Genomic DNA, 13,540 nt, shown 5'->3' with positions numbered 1-13,540 from the left:
GTGAATTTGTAACCATCACCCTCCTCACAGGGTTGCTGTGAGGATCTGGTGGACTGATGCGTGCAAAGCCCTGAGCACAGTGCCCGGTACACAGCAAGCGCTGAATACTTCTGGCCAGCCCTAGGAGTGTTTCCTTGGAACCAGAGGGCTCTTCTGGAAGCTTCTGGAAGATGAATGCCATTCATCTTCCGGAAGATGAATGGCATCTTCCCACACCTGCTCGGAACAGGCATTGGTTGGGACTCAGCGCCCTCTGGTGGCTGCTCTCGCTACTCACACTTAGCCTCTTCCTTGGTGGGGGGACACTTTGAGGCCTCATTCCTGCCCCCTCCCCTTCCTTTCACATGGAGGAAAGTTCTAGAATGGGGTGGGAGGAAACTTTCCACTTATTCTGTATTTCCTTTACCCCCTTCCTGACCTTAGGTCTGGGCACAGGAGGAGGCGCTTGGAGGTGGAGGCTGCAGCTCCTGGGGGTCCTGGTCCCCACTCAGCCCCCATCGCACCAGCCCATTCTCTTCTCAGAGCGTCACTGGGCCACAGGTTCCCAAGGCCACTTCCAGACTGGGCCTGCGAGTGGGGCGGCCCCGGCAGCGTATACACAGAAGTTATTATGAGGTAATTTTATTTCTTTCCATTTTAGGTAAAAATAGTAAATACAAGATAATCTTAATAAAGGTAAAAATACATCATTTGGATTTTGTTGTTGTTTTCTAAACAGTGCTACCTACAGTACAGTTTTCGATTTAGGATTTTTAAACTCTTTTTTTTTTTTTTTTTTTTTTTAATAAACAAATAGAACTATTTTGCTATTAGGCTGTGTTCTCATCTGGCACTTAAGAATAGATCACAGGTCACCTCCCGGTTCTGTTTGGATGTGTTGGGGAGTGGCGGGGACGGAGTGAGAAGGAGTTTGTGGGTTGAGGTGTTTGTCTTCCCAGGACACAGCCAGAGCTGCAGTCCCACCTGCAGTGGGAGGGCACAGGTGTGCACCCAAGATGGCCTTTTCCTGCTCTGGCCACAGGGATGGGTTTCACTGTGGCTGGACCAAAAGTCTCACACTCATCAGGGAACTGTTCCTCCCCTCCTCCCGTGATAGCTTTTCTTACCCAACCGCCTAGATTCACAGCAGTTCTGGGTCTAGGCAGGCCAGTGGGCTGGAGATGTCAGTCATGCTGCAAGAGACTGAGCCAGGAGATCCCCTTCATGTCCTAGAGGAGTGGGCTGGGGACCCCTCCCCACCAGGGATGGGGGCCAGGGCATCCACCCTGGCCTTGGAATGCTGGTAGAAGTCACAGATGCCGATGTGGGCTGCTAAATGTCTTTGCCCTTGTTCACCCTCAGGTGGTCTTTGTTTAAGTTCTTTCCAAACTTCTCGCTGAGTTGCTGAATCAGGTCTGCCAGCTCACCGGTAGCTTGAGACTTTTCCTCAAGAAGCTCATAGCGCAGGCTGGAGATGTCTTGCTTGATTTCCTTCAGCTCACCTGCAAAGACAGAGGAGATTTTGCTGAGTCTGAGCAGGTGGAAGCTGGGGGCTTGTCCCATGCGGATGTGGGCATGTGCATCCTTCCAGTGGAATGTCGGGTCCCGGGCCAGCCCACCAGGGTTGAAGGTGAGGCAAAGGGGGCTCTATTTGAACCCAGAACCACCCAACTCCTCCACCGCTGAAGGACTCATCGATCCATAGAAAGCCCTTCTCCTCCCGTTCCAGGAAAACCTTTCCCTTAGGGATTTGAAGGAGAAGTCAAGATCAGGGCTGTGAATTGTGTCTAGCACCTGTTTCATAAAATACTTGTTAGAAAGTTTGTTTCGGAGTCTTTAAAGGCAGATTTCAAGACTCTGGACAACAACTCCATTAACTGGAGCATTGATTTTGATGATGCTATGTTTTGTTCTGCCGTAGTTATTTGTAGAGAAGAGAAACTCCCAGGACCCCAGAGAGAATGGCTTGGCACAGCAGATGCAGCCATGGTGGCCATGGAGCTGACCAGCCTCCTGGGAGTGAGCTGGCCACCTGAGCAGGGTCCACTCAGCCCACACCAGCAGCGGCACCACCTCGCTGACAGGAGCTGCGACAATGCCTGCTGCCTCCTCCTTCCATAATGAGGGACCACCTAGCAGGGACTTTCACTTTTATTTCCACAGCGAACCTTGTGGTTAGGAGTCCAACGGGTCTAGGCTGTGGGAATCTTCTATTAACCACAAACAGGTGTCAGAAGGATCTTTCCTAATACTGGAGATACTGCACTTGGCTTGTGTGGGAGTCAACTGTCTGTGGAAACATTGCTCATCTATTTTTCAGGTATAGTCCATACACATAAAAGGTAGAGATCTTAAAGGTACAGTTTGAACCATTTTGACAAATGGATACACCCCCTATTTTTATCAGGTGCTTCACTGAGCCCCTGTTTCATGGTATAAGTTAGATGGCATGACACCTGAGCACCCCCACCTTTTATGATCAGTGATGTTCACATGAATCAGTTACATACTGCTTGAGGCTGGCTGGCATGACACTTGGCCATTGTTTGTTTGAGACCTACGAGTAGGTAGGTGGGCTGTTGTCAACCCCTAAACCATGTCAGCTCAGGGGCAGTTCAGTCATGGCTGACTTCGAGCTGCATGCTGGGTGCCCCAGGATGAAGCAGAGGGCCACCCAATGACCAGGCTCTTTCTGTAGTTCCCTGTGGCCCAAGCGAGGAGAACAGAAACTTCACTCATGGATGAGGCTGTTTCTAGGTAGCAAATATTTATCATAGGTATCTCATTAATTACCTGGTATAAAGTAATTTGCTTTTCATCTAAGAGTAACTGCGTAAAATTGACTGGAAAACAACCCAAACAGTGAAAATAAGATGGTTGGTAAGCCTCATTGTACATCAGAGACCCCTGGTGCAGTTTTCCAAAAGCAGATCCCAGGCCCCACTCCAGAGATGCTGATTCATTAGTCTGGGTGGGGTCTGGGGTCTGTAGTTTTAACAGCTAGTTCTGAGGTGGGGAACACTTTGAGAAACATGGCTGGCAGTTAGATGCTGAGAACCTCGAACTGAGACTGGACAGGGCCAGTTAGAAGCAAGTGGCGGCAGACCCTAAAGGCAGGGTGCATCTGCTCAGTGGACGTGCACCACAGAATGAAGTACAGCATTGAAATTCTGAACCATCCTGCACTCAAGAGGCATAAAGTTGGCTCAAGGCCACCACTGCTGTGGGAGGCAGAGGAATGTCCCCTACTCCCAAGATGTCCCTGTCCTAATCCCTGGTGTTCTGCCTGTGGGTAGTCATGTTCCCCCTCAAAGGGGAACTGAGGTGGCAAATAGAATTCAGGTTGCTGATCAGCTGCCCTTAACAGAAGGAGATTATTCTGGATTATCTTGGTGGAACCAATTCAATCACATGAGTCCTTAAAAGTGGAGGAGGGGCCAGGGCTCAGTAGCTCACGCCTGTAATCCCAACACTTTGGGAGGCCGAGGCGGGCGGATCACGAGGTCAAGAGTTTGAGACCAGCCTGACCAACATGGTAAAATCCTATCTCTACTAAAAAGAAAAAATACAAAAATTAGCTGGGCGTGGAGGCATGCACCTGTGATCCCAGCTAATCAGGAGGCTGAGGCAGGAGAATCGCTTGAACCCGGGAGGCGGAGGTTGCAGTGAGCAGAGACTGTGCCATTGCACTCCAGCCTGGGCGACAGAGCAAGACTCATCTCAAAGAAAAAAAAAAGGTGGAGGAGGAAGGTAGAGGAGTGGGGTCAGAGATGGGACAACGGAAGATGAGGCAGGGCAAATGAAGCGTGAGAGTGCCTGATGCCTGCTGCCAGCTCTGAGGTGGTGGGGCTGTATGCACAGACCAAGTGCTGGAGCTCAGGGCAGCAAGGAAATGGGGACAGGCCTGCAGCCCCGTGGAAATGCACTCTGCTGACACCTGAATGACCAAGGAGACTGAGCCTCCCTGGAGCCTCCGGAAAGGAGCACACTGCCCTGACAACACCGTGGCTGTAGGCCGGTGAGACCCGCAGAACCCGTGTTGTTTTAAATCACCACGCGGGTGGAAATCCAGTCACTTACCTTCATTGACTTCATCATTTTCTCTGTCCACCTGGGCTTTCAGGACATATCTTTTTATGAGCCGTTTCATGATTTTCTGAAATGTCAAGCAAGGAAGGGATCAGACAGGGTGGGCCTAGTGCAGAGGCAGCCTGCGTGGTGTAGCAGGACCCCTCCCTCACTTGAAGAGCCTCAGCAACCACGGCGACCCTCCCATGCCTGGCGCCTCACTCTGGAGGGGTACCCTGCACAGTGCGGGTACCTGGTCAGTCTCTGTTTAGCCTCCCCTACAGGACACAATGTCCACCTGAACCTGGGATACTTCTCTGTGGCAGGAAACTGAGCCAAGCAGAGAGGGAGAGACAGAGAGAAAGGGTGGAGTGGGGAGTGGCAGAAATCCTGGATCCACATCTCTGCTCCAGGGGCCTTGGCCTGGCTCTGCCCTACTCAGTCATGTCATCTTTCCTGGACCTCAGTTCTATTTCAAGGATGGAGGGCTGGGGAAGACTTAGCAGGCCAGCCTGGGTGGAGCTGCCTCCCTCGGAGGTCACAGTGAGCAGTGTGCGCTTCATGAGAGGCGATCCGCTGGGTACAGAAGTTAGGACCAGGCTTGGAGGATAAGTCCACTGTACCTTGGAAAATTCCTACCAGAAGCAGAAGCAGACACAGCTGGGCCTCTGGGGTTTTACAGAGATACCACTTCCCACAGGCCTGACACTGTGCTGCCGGAGTCACACTGGAGAAGGATTTGGCCCTCAAGTTCCGTTCATTATGCAAATACCGAATTCGTTAAGCAGGCGAGGCATGAATAAACACTTAAGACACACCAAGAATAGAGCCAAGTGTAGGAAAGACTGCAGGAGGTGAACTTTGGATTTTGCCAGCTAGTTGGTCCAGGGTTCCTGCGAAATCACAGGATTTAAAAATACTCGGGTAGCCGAGACTTCTGAATCTTCCAAGAGATGAGCAGTGTGGAAGAGAGGAAGGGATTTCCCTGCTCCTTGGTCCTGCCTTCCTGTGGCCTTCTCACCTGCTCACACCTGGGGACCAAGAGGACAGAGGCAGCATTTTCCAGTTTGAAGAGACCTATAGGGACCTGATTCTGTTCCTAGCTTTGCTACATAGGCTGTGGAAAAGCATCTTGCAAATAAAAAGTAAGTGAACTGGATGCAAAGAGCTGGAGGATTTGCTCGTTATCATCAATTATGGTTCTTTCCATCCCTTTAACCGTGAAGAGCTTGCCACAGAGATGCTTCCTGGCCTGTGATTCCAAGACTTCACCTGAACCCAAAAGGCTCTCTAGGATAACACTGGGTTTAGCTCATTCAGGCCAGCGCTGCCCCTCCTCAGCCCTTGGGCTCATGGGCCAACTGGCTCTGTGGTTTGAGTCGTGATCTAATTTCAGGCTGAAGAATTGACCGTTGCTGCTTCCTGCTGATCCTTCTCAGAGAAGCCTGGGTCTTATCCTACTAGTGGTTAAACTGCAGTGCTGAATTTCTCATGGATATAGTCTAGTCAATAAAGTACGTTATCTAAGTTATAAAAACATATCCCTTTCAAGCTAGGTGCGGTGGCTCATGCCTGTAATCCCAGCACTTTGGGAGGCCGAGGTGGGCAGATCACCTGAGGTCAGGAGTTCAAGACCAGCCTGGCCAACATGGTGAAACCCTGTCTCTACTAAAAATACAAAAGTTAGCTGGGCATGGTGGTGGGCACCTGTAATCCCAGCAACTCATGAGGCTGAGGCAGGGAGAATTGCTTGAACCTGGGAGGCAGAGGAGGTTGCAGTGAGCTGAGATCATGCCACTGCACTCCAGCCTGGACAACAGAGCGAGACTCCATCTCAAAAAAAAAAAAAAAAATATATATATATATATATATTTCAGATATATATAAAATATATATCTCAAAAAATATTTTTTGAGATTATATAAAATATATATACAAAATATACACACACACACACACACACACACACACATCCCTTTCCATGAGACTCAATAATGCTGCTTTCACTTTGAGTTGGAAAAACAAAACAAGACAAAAACTTTGTCCCAAACTAGTTCTCATGAAAAAAAAAAATAACAAAACAGACACCTAGGTATCTGTCATTCTTACTGAATAAGAAATTCAGAAGTGTTCTTCCACTGCAAGTTTTCAGGCTGACACAAAATTAAAGGGACCTAGTTAAAGTTGGCTGCCTTTTCAAGGCAAACCTCAGGAATTGAGGGTTCTTCAGTTTCTGGATCCATCAATTAAAGAGCTTTACTGTTTCTCAAGTAAAATGATAAGCCAGAGATTGGTAGTCAAATGACGTTGAGGAAAATCCTTTCATAGGTGCAGCCAGAATTGCAGCCCTTCCTGTTTGGTGTGCACCTTTTGTATTTAAGAACATTCCATGGCATATATTTACTAGTAATAGAAAATGTGCCCCTCAAACCCTATTTGGCTGGGATAGGTGAGAATCTGCTTGTAGTCTCCCTCAACGCAGAGGAGCCCCTCAGTAGGAAGGGTGAAAGGATGAAGATGCAAAGAAGCAAATGCATTGAGTGCTTCCATAGACCAGGATTGTGTCAGCCTCTCACAAAAGTCATCTTACTGACTCCTCAAAGAAACTCAGTGAGATGGGAGTTGTCATCTCCATTTACAGATGAGGACACTGAGGCTCAGACACTGATGTAACTTCTCCAAGGTCACACAGCTGGAAAGTGGCAGATCTGAGATTTAACCAGCATGGAAACCATGGCTGGGGCTTCATCTGGGCATCAAAATAAAGGCTCAAGATGGTTTAGGAAAAGAGATGTGGGAAACTGGCCCCTATTAGTCAAAGAGGGTTTGGGCTATGTCTGGGTACTGAGTCTTTTTATGCAGGGGGAAGCCTCACTAGATTTCAGAGGCTGGGTGACATCATACAATGGTCATCCCTTGAAGAAGGGGGTGTCTGCTCTGGCACTGGCAGGAATGCTCATGACCCACTCTTGAGCACTGGCATGCTCAACCTGAGCCAGGGTTTCTGTTGACCTAGGGCTCAGAGGGTAGAAAAGCAAAGGTTTACTCTGAAGCTCTCAGTGTGCATTAGGATTATAAAGGTTTCCTGTGGAAGCAGAACCAGATGAGCACTGCAGACGTGCCGGGAAACTTTAGCCTTCCTCCTCACCTCCAGGGCACTTCCCAGAGTGACAGGGACCTTCAGGGAGAGCAGTGTGACTGCCTGCCAGTTCTTAAAGACTTCATGTCCTGCCTGGCACAGTGGCTCATGCCTATAATCCTAGCACTTTGGAATGCTGAGGCAGGTGGATCACTTGAGGCCAGGAGTTGGAGACCGGCCTGGGTAACATGGCGAAACCCCATCTCTGCTAAAAATACAAAATTTAGCCAGGCGTGTTGATGTACACCTGTAGTCCCAGCTACTTGGGAGGCTGAGGCAGGAGAATTGCTTTAATCTGGGAGGCAGAAGTTACAGTGAGCTGAGATGGTGCCATTGCACTGCCACCTGGGTGACAGAGCAAGACTCTGTCTCATAAACCAAAAAAACTTCATGTCCTCATAGAGACCTAACTTCCCTTCTGTTATGTGCATGCTGCACAACTTGATACCTTCAAAAGCCAGTTTTGCCACCAGGAAGCCTGAAATGGTTGGAGAAATGGCCAAAAGTTCTATTTAACATGGATGTCACAGAGGATATTGTTGCAGGAAGTGAGGGACCCTGAAAGGAGGGACCAGCTGGAGCTGCGGCAGAGGAACATAAATTGTGAAGATTTCATGGATGTTTATCACTTCCCTAATAATACTTTCATAATTTCTTACACCTGTCTTTATTTTAATCTCTTAATCCTGTTATCTTTGTAAGCTGAGGATGTACATCACTTCAGGACCACCGGGATGATTGCGTTAACTGTACAAATTGATTGTAAAACATGTGTGTTTGAACAATATGAAATCAGTGCACCTTCAAAAAGAACAGAATAACAGCGATTTTCAGGGAACAAGGGAAGACAACTATAAGGTCTGACTGCCTGTGGGGTTGGGCAGAATAGAGCCATATTTTTCTTCTTGCTGAGAGCCTATAAACGGACATGCAAGTAGGAAAGATATCGCTGAATTCTTTTCCTAGCAAGGAATATTAATAATTAAGACCCTGGGAAAGTAATGCATTCCTGGGGGGAGGTCTACAAACAGCCACTCTGGTAGTGTCTGTTTTATGTGGTTGAGATAAGGACTGAAATACACCCTGGTTTCCTGCAGTATTCTCAGGCTTATTAGGGTGGGGAAGAAACTCCACCCTGGTAAATTTGAGGTCAGACCAGTTCTCTGCTCTCGAACCCTGTTTTCTGTTGTTTAAGATGTTTATCAGGAGTTTTTGATTTTGCCCTTTGCCTTGTGATCTTTGCTTTGCCCTTTGCCTTGTGATCTTTATTGGCCTCAGAAGCACGTGATCTTTATTCTCCTTTTTGCCCTTTGAAGCATGTGATCTTGTGACCTACTCCCTGTTCTTGCACCCCCTCCCCTTTTGAAATCCTCAATAAAAACCTGCTGGTTTTGCAGCGCAGGTGGGCATCACAGTCCTACCGATATGTGATGTCACCCCTGGAGGTCCAGCTGTAAAATTCCTCTCTTTGTACTCTTTCTCTTTGTTTCTCAGCCGGCCAACGCTTATGGAAAATAGAAAGAACCTACGTTGAAATACTGGGGGCTGGTTCCCTTGATAGGATATCTATTTCTATTTGATTTCATTAAAATGGAAAAACTGCAATTACATTTGCCCCAACCTAATAGAAAAGATGGACGTAGAAAGCCTCCCTTCTTTCACTATGTGGGGGAAATGTGTGTGTATCTGTGTGTGTGTGTGTGTGTGTGTGTGTATATGTTTTGTGATGAGTATGAGATACCTCCTTGCTATCTTCCATAGAGTTCTTTCACTTCATGGAGATAATAAGCTTTCTCCAAGTTACTATGTCCCTGGTAGTGTCTACTCTCCCTGCCCTGCCCCATGCATTAGAAAATACTGGTGATAAGTATATTTAGTGCTATCACTCAGGAAAAGAATACTCAGGAGGATGAAGATGAGATGCACAATGGATAACAGCAGTTGTCAGGCAGAGCCCTACGTCTGGAGAGGAAGGCACACAGTTCCCACAGCCCAGACCCAGCCCAGACTACAAGGGGCCAGATGGCCTCTGGCTGCTGGTGGTGAAGGGGAATACAGGACATCTTTCTATGAGAGAGACAACTCTCCCTGCACAGCCAGGGCAGATGAGGACACAGATAAGGAAGCAAGGGAGAGAACACATACTGTATGTTGATGATGGCCAATGAGGTAGGATCCAGAGGGAAGCAATGTGGTCACCTAGGAAAACAAAAATTGAGGAACATTTGGAAGAGAGTGGACAAAATGGATCACAGGACAAGTCATTCATTAAACTGAGGTTTATCAGACACAAGAATAGAAGAAATAGGCACTGGCAAGTTGTCCATCCTCTTTGCTTTGATCTCTTCAGTAAAGGCCATTTAGAAGATGGAAAAGAGAACTCCCCACTGGCTTTTGGGGAGCAGATTGCAGCATAAAGATTGGCATGTATGTGAAAGATGGATGTGCCTGGATTCTATCTATTATTTGGGATATCACTTGTTTAGTTTCACCATAAAGAAATATGCCTCTCAGAGTGAGTATGTGGGTCTGTATACTTCCTGCCCCAACAAACTGACAAGCTGGATCTCGGAACAGATCACAGGGAGCTTGGGGAGGAGGCATACTTTGGCCATCTCACTAGTATCATGGTTTTGCTCCATTGTTGGGTCTCAGGTCTGCAGAGCCCAGACTGGAAAACACATTACAAAAAATGGTTTTGTGAAAAATAACAATCCAGACACCCTGGAGTCTAAGGAAACAACACAGAAAGCCTCTGAAGTCTGAAGGAGCTGTCTTCCCTTACAACAAAGACCTCACAGAAGCAGAAGCATTGACAAACAGCAGAATAAACACCTGAAACGCTAACAGTCGAGAAATCGAATGAAGAGACAAAAAAGCAGCAAGCTTAGTAACTAAATGTGTGTGAATGATGGTGCTTTTATCTTCTTGGGAACACTAAGTGATTTCTCAGAGCCACAACATGGGAGAGGCTGATGGAATATGTGCTCAGTGACAGCAACTCTGCCTAGGGCCTGGATTGTAAGAAAGAGGGGGTGAATTGGGCTGCTAATGTTCTCTGCACATTTGGAAGCTGCTGTGGGAGGAAAGCAATGCTACTTGTAAGACCACTGGTGGGCCCAAGGAAAGAGAGGAGCCATACTTAGATCCCCACTCAAATTGTCCTTGCTGCTGGTGATAGCAAAAGTGCCCCAGTGCCTTCTCCTGCTCTTTGCCTCTTCACTATGTGCTTGGAAGGCTCAGATAGGTCTCTTCCTGGTGACTGTCAAACACAGGCAAGACAGGTTCTGAGGAGGGTGCTGGTGCAACACTATGAAGATAAATAATAGGCCTGTGTCCAGGCAGCATGATGTGGTGAGAGAGGGGGGCCCTCTGAGTCAGAGAGATCTCAGTTCAGTCACTTCTGTGGCCTTGGCCACTGAGCCTCAATTCCCTCATCTGTTACATGAGGTTGAAGACAGTGCCCATCTCCAAGGAATATGGGTGACTACACCTAAGCTAGTGTCCAGCCTGCATCCAGGTGTCTTTTAGCGACATCTCAGGGTTTACTCCTATTGTGAGCAGATGATGACTCAGGACGATGCCATGCAGCCTAGCAGGGTGGAGCCAAGCGCCGATGTGCAAAGACTACGCTCCCTCAGTCCCTTTCCTCTGATGCCTACTGGCTGGCTTTTTGTTTCCTCTTTTCTGTGACAACTATTTGAATAAGTCGCCTCAGGCTTTTTCTGTGGAGTTACAAATTACAAAATGAGCAAAGCTTTCCGAGGTCATCAGTCGCCTGAAGCTGTAGACGACCAATCTCTGTAATCACAGCAGGAAGTTTCTGGGGAGATTCAAGGCAGGATGGACTCAACCAGGGAGGATGGAAGACAGAGAGGGGACTGCTCTGAGACTGCTTTTGAAAATGGTCTCCTACCAGGCACGGTGGCTCACGCCTGTAATCCCAGCACTTTAGGAGGCCGAGGCAGGTGGATCACCTGAAGTCGGGAGCTCGAGACCAGCCTGACCAACATGGTGAATCCCTATCTCTACTAAAAATACAAAATTATCCAGGCATGATGGTGCATGCCTGTAATCCCAGCTACTCGGGAGGCTGAGGCAAGAGAATCACTTGAACCTGGGAGGTGGAGGTTGTGGCGAGCCAAGATTGTGCCATTGCACTCCAGCCTGGGCAACAAGAGTGAAACTCTGTCTAAAATAAATAAATAAATAAGTACGTAAATAAATAAATAAAAGGAAATGGTCTCCTTCAGAAAGGATTCATTCTGGGATGGGACATTCACACAGAATTGATCTTCCTTTATCTCAGGAGCTGATTCTGCTCAAAACCTAGGAGAGATTTGGCCCTAACCCATTGGGTATCTATCTTTTCTGTGACACAGATAATCTACACTTCTCTCTGAAAAGCTGAGAAATAAAAATCCTTCCACTGACCAAAGGCTTTGTTTTGTAAAATAGCTCAAAGCATATCAAACCAGTCAGTCCCAATTTTGTGCGCGATTAAACACAAGATTTGCCCATTGCTAATTTTTCGCCTGTCATCTGACAGAACTATAAGCTCTTTGAGGGATGAGCCATTTCTTAATTGTGCAATTAAATCCTCCTAACTGCACAGCTGGCTTCTGAAATATGGTTGGAGAGATTCAATTAGAGACCTATATCTAAAAGATCTAAGTCTGTAATTGCTCCCTGTGGGAAGGTGGCACCAGGGGCACATTACCTCCACCCAAAGGCATGCTCAGGACAGCTTAAAATTTACATCTGATAAGAAGTGATTAGCATAGGTGAAACTGCTGATCATCAAGAAGTGGAAGACAGGAAAGGAGTGGCCTGCACTTTTATAATTGATCATCCGTAGCTATCGTTTATCACTGGTACATGGGCTGATCCAAACGGATACAGAGATCTGGCATTCATTTACAAAAGCAATGCAAGGATTGGAAGCATAAAAGTTCTTTTTCTAATTTTTCTGACAACAGACTTGGCAGGCTGGCAGTCCAAGTCTGAAGACACCTATATCTACTTGACTGCTTAAGAAAGAAACCTGGGAGCCATGCTGGGTGCGCCTCACCCTCCCCATATGTGCCCAGCAGCTATACATCCAGAAAGTGTATTGCATCTGCTTTTCTCCATCACCCTGATCATACCCCAATCCAAGGAACCATGCCTTGTACCTGAATGACTGTCACATTCTCCTCACTGGAATCCCTGCTTTTACTCTTGTCCCCACCTGTCTCCTCTCATTATAGCAGTTAGGTGGTTTCTTAAAGCACGAATACAATTTCGTTATCTCCCCTCCTGGGCAAAGTTACCCTCTCCCCCATCCTGACAGTGGTCTGGTCCTCTGACCTCACCTCCTTCCACTCTCTGCTTCCACAGGGCCAGGCTGCTCTGGACCTGCCACCCTTCTCTTCCTCTGCCCAGAAGGTCACATATGGCTGCCTCCTGCATCTGAGTGGTCTTGGCTGACTCTTCTCTCCTTGAAGATGACCCCTCTGAAAACCATATCTAAGCAGAAGCTCCCTATTTTTCTCTGTTTTTGAGTCCTCCTGTTTTCTTTTTGTCACTGTCATCAGTTTGAGGGCATACACTTATCTCTGTGTTGACTTGTTCATTGTCCATTGTCACTAGACTGGAGGTGCCACTGAGGAAGGAACCACATCTCTATCTGTATCCCCAGGAGGTAGCACAGTGCCTGACATATAGTAAGCACCCAATAAATATTTGTGCAATAAAGGAAGGAATGAAGCTGTGTTCTCGGGGGATGACACAGCCATGGGACTGAATCTGTGTCTTAGTGGAGTCTACTTCTGCCCATGCTTGGATGCTTGGGAAAGGGGTGGTTACCTGGTATCTGGTGGGCTTGCTGAAAGTGTTATTTGCTGTCAGGTTTTCAGAATTCCTCATGCCAGCCTGGTAGCGAGTCTTCTGGATAAAACAAACAAACCCACACATATCACACACAAAAACATACATGCATCCCTACATATCTTGTAGGACTTGAACAGTATCCACATACGGGGCTGTCTCAGTGAGGCAGCTTCTGAAAGCTGATTGACCCGGTGCTGCTTGGCTTCCTAGAACATTGTTTCTAGGACCTTTAGCTCTGTAGGATGTTAATAAGGGTTACAGAATATTGTTTAGTCAACTTGGTTGGAAAGCACTGAGTTAAGGTTAGATGGATGTCTCTTCTCCAGGGGTTTTAACATACTAATAAACACTGAGAATCCCCAGGAGAGCCAGACAGTGGGAAGGAAATCTTTTTCTCAGAGATCGTTTTCCAGATACTTTCTGAGAAAAGCTGTTCCATTTCCAAGTCCACTAACGGGTTCCCTTCACTGGGGTCACGGCTTA

The 13,540-nt window shown here is 47.4% G+C and overlaps 1 protein-coding gene across 3 annotated transcripts in view; it reads right to left on the bottom strand.

Annotated features, from left to right (window-relative positions):
• Positions 1-605: 605 nt before the first annotated feature.
• TRPC7 (transient receptor potential cation channel subfamily C member 7) overlaps positions 606-13,540 on the bottom strand; it is a 140,990-nt gene continuing 128,055 nt past the window's right edge. For 2 of the 3 annotated variants that reach the window (XM_008014543.3, XM_038007520.2), the window contains 3 exons: positions 13,034-13,114; positions 4,060-4,135; positions 606-1,481 (listed from right to left, as the gene is read on the bottom strand). In XM_008014543.3, coding sequence (XP_008012734.2) covers positions 1,312-1,481; positions 4,060-4,135; positions 13,034-13,114 — 327 coding nt within the window. In that variant the 3' untranslated portion in view covers positions 606-1,311. The remainder of the gene's footprint in view (positions 1,482-4,059; positions 4,136-13,033; positions 13,115-13,540) is intronic. The other variant, XM_073010674.1, reaches the window with a different exon arrangement.

Source organism: Chlorocebus sabaeus, chromosome 23 (assembly GCF_047675955.1).
Source record: "Chlorocebus sabaeus isolate Y175 chromosome 23, mChlSab1.0.hap1, whole genome shotgun sequence".
NCBI lineage: Eukaryota > Metazoa > Chordata > Mammalia > Primates > Cercopithecidae > Chlorocebus > Chlorocebus sabaeus.
This window is presented reverse-complemented; position numbering and strand designations above follow the sequence as displayed.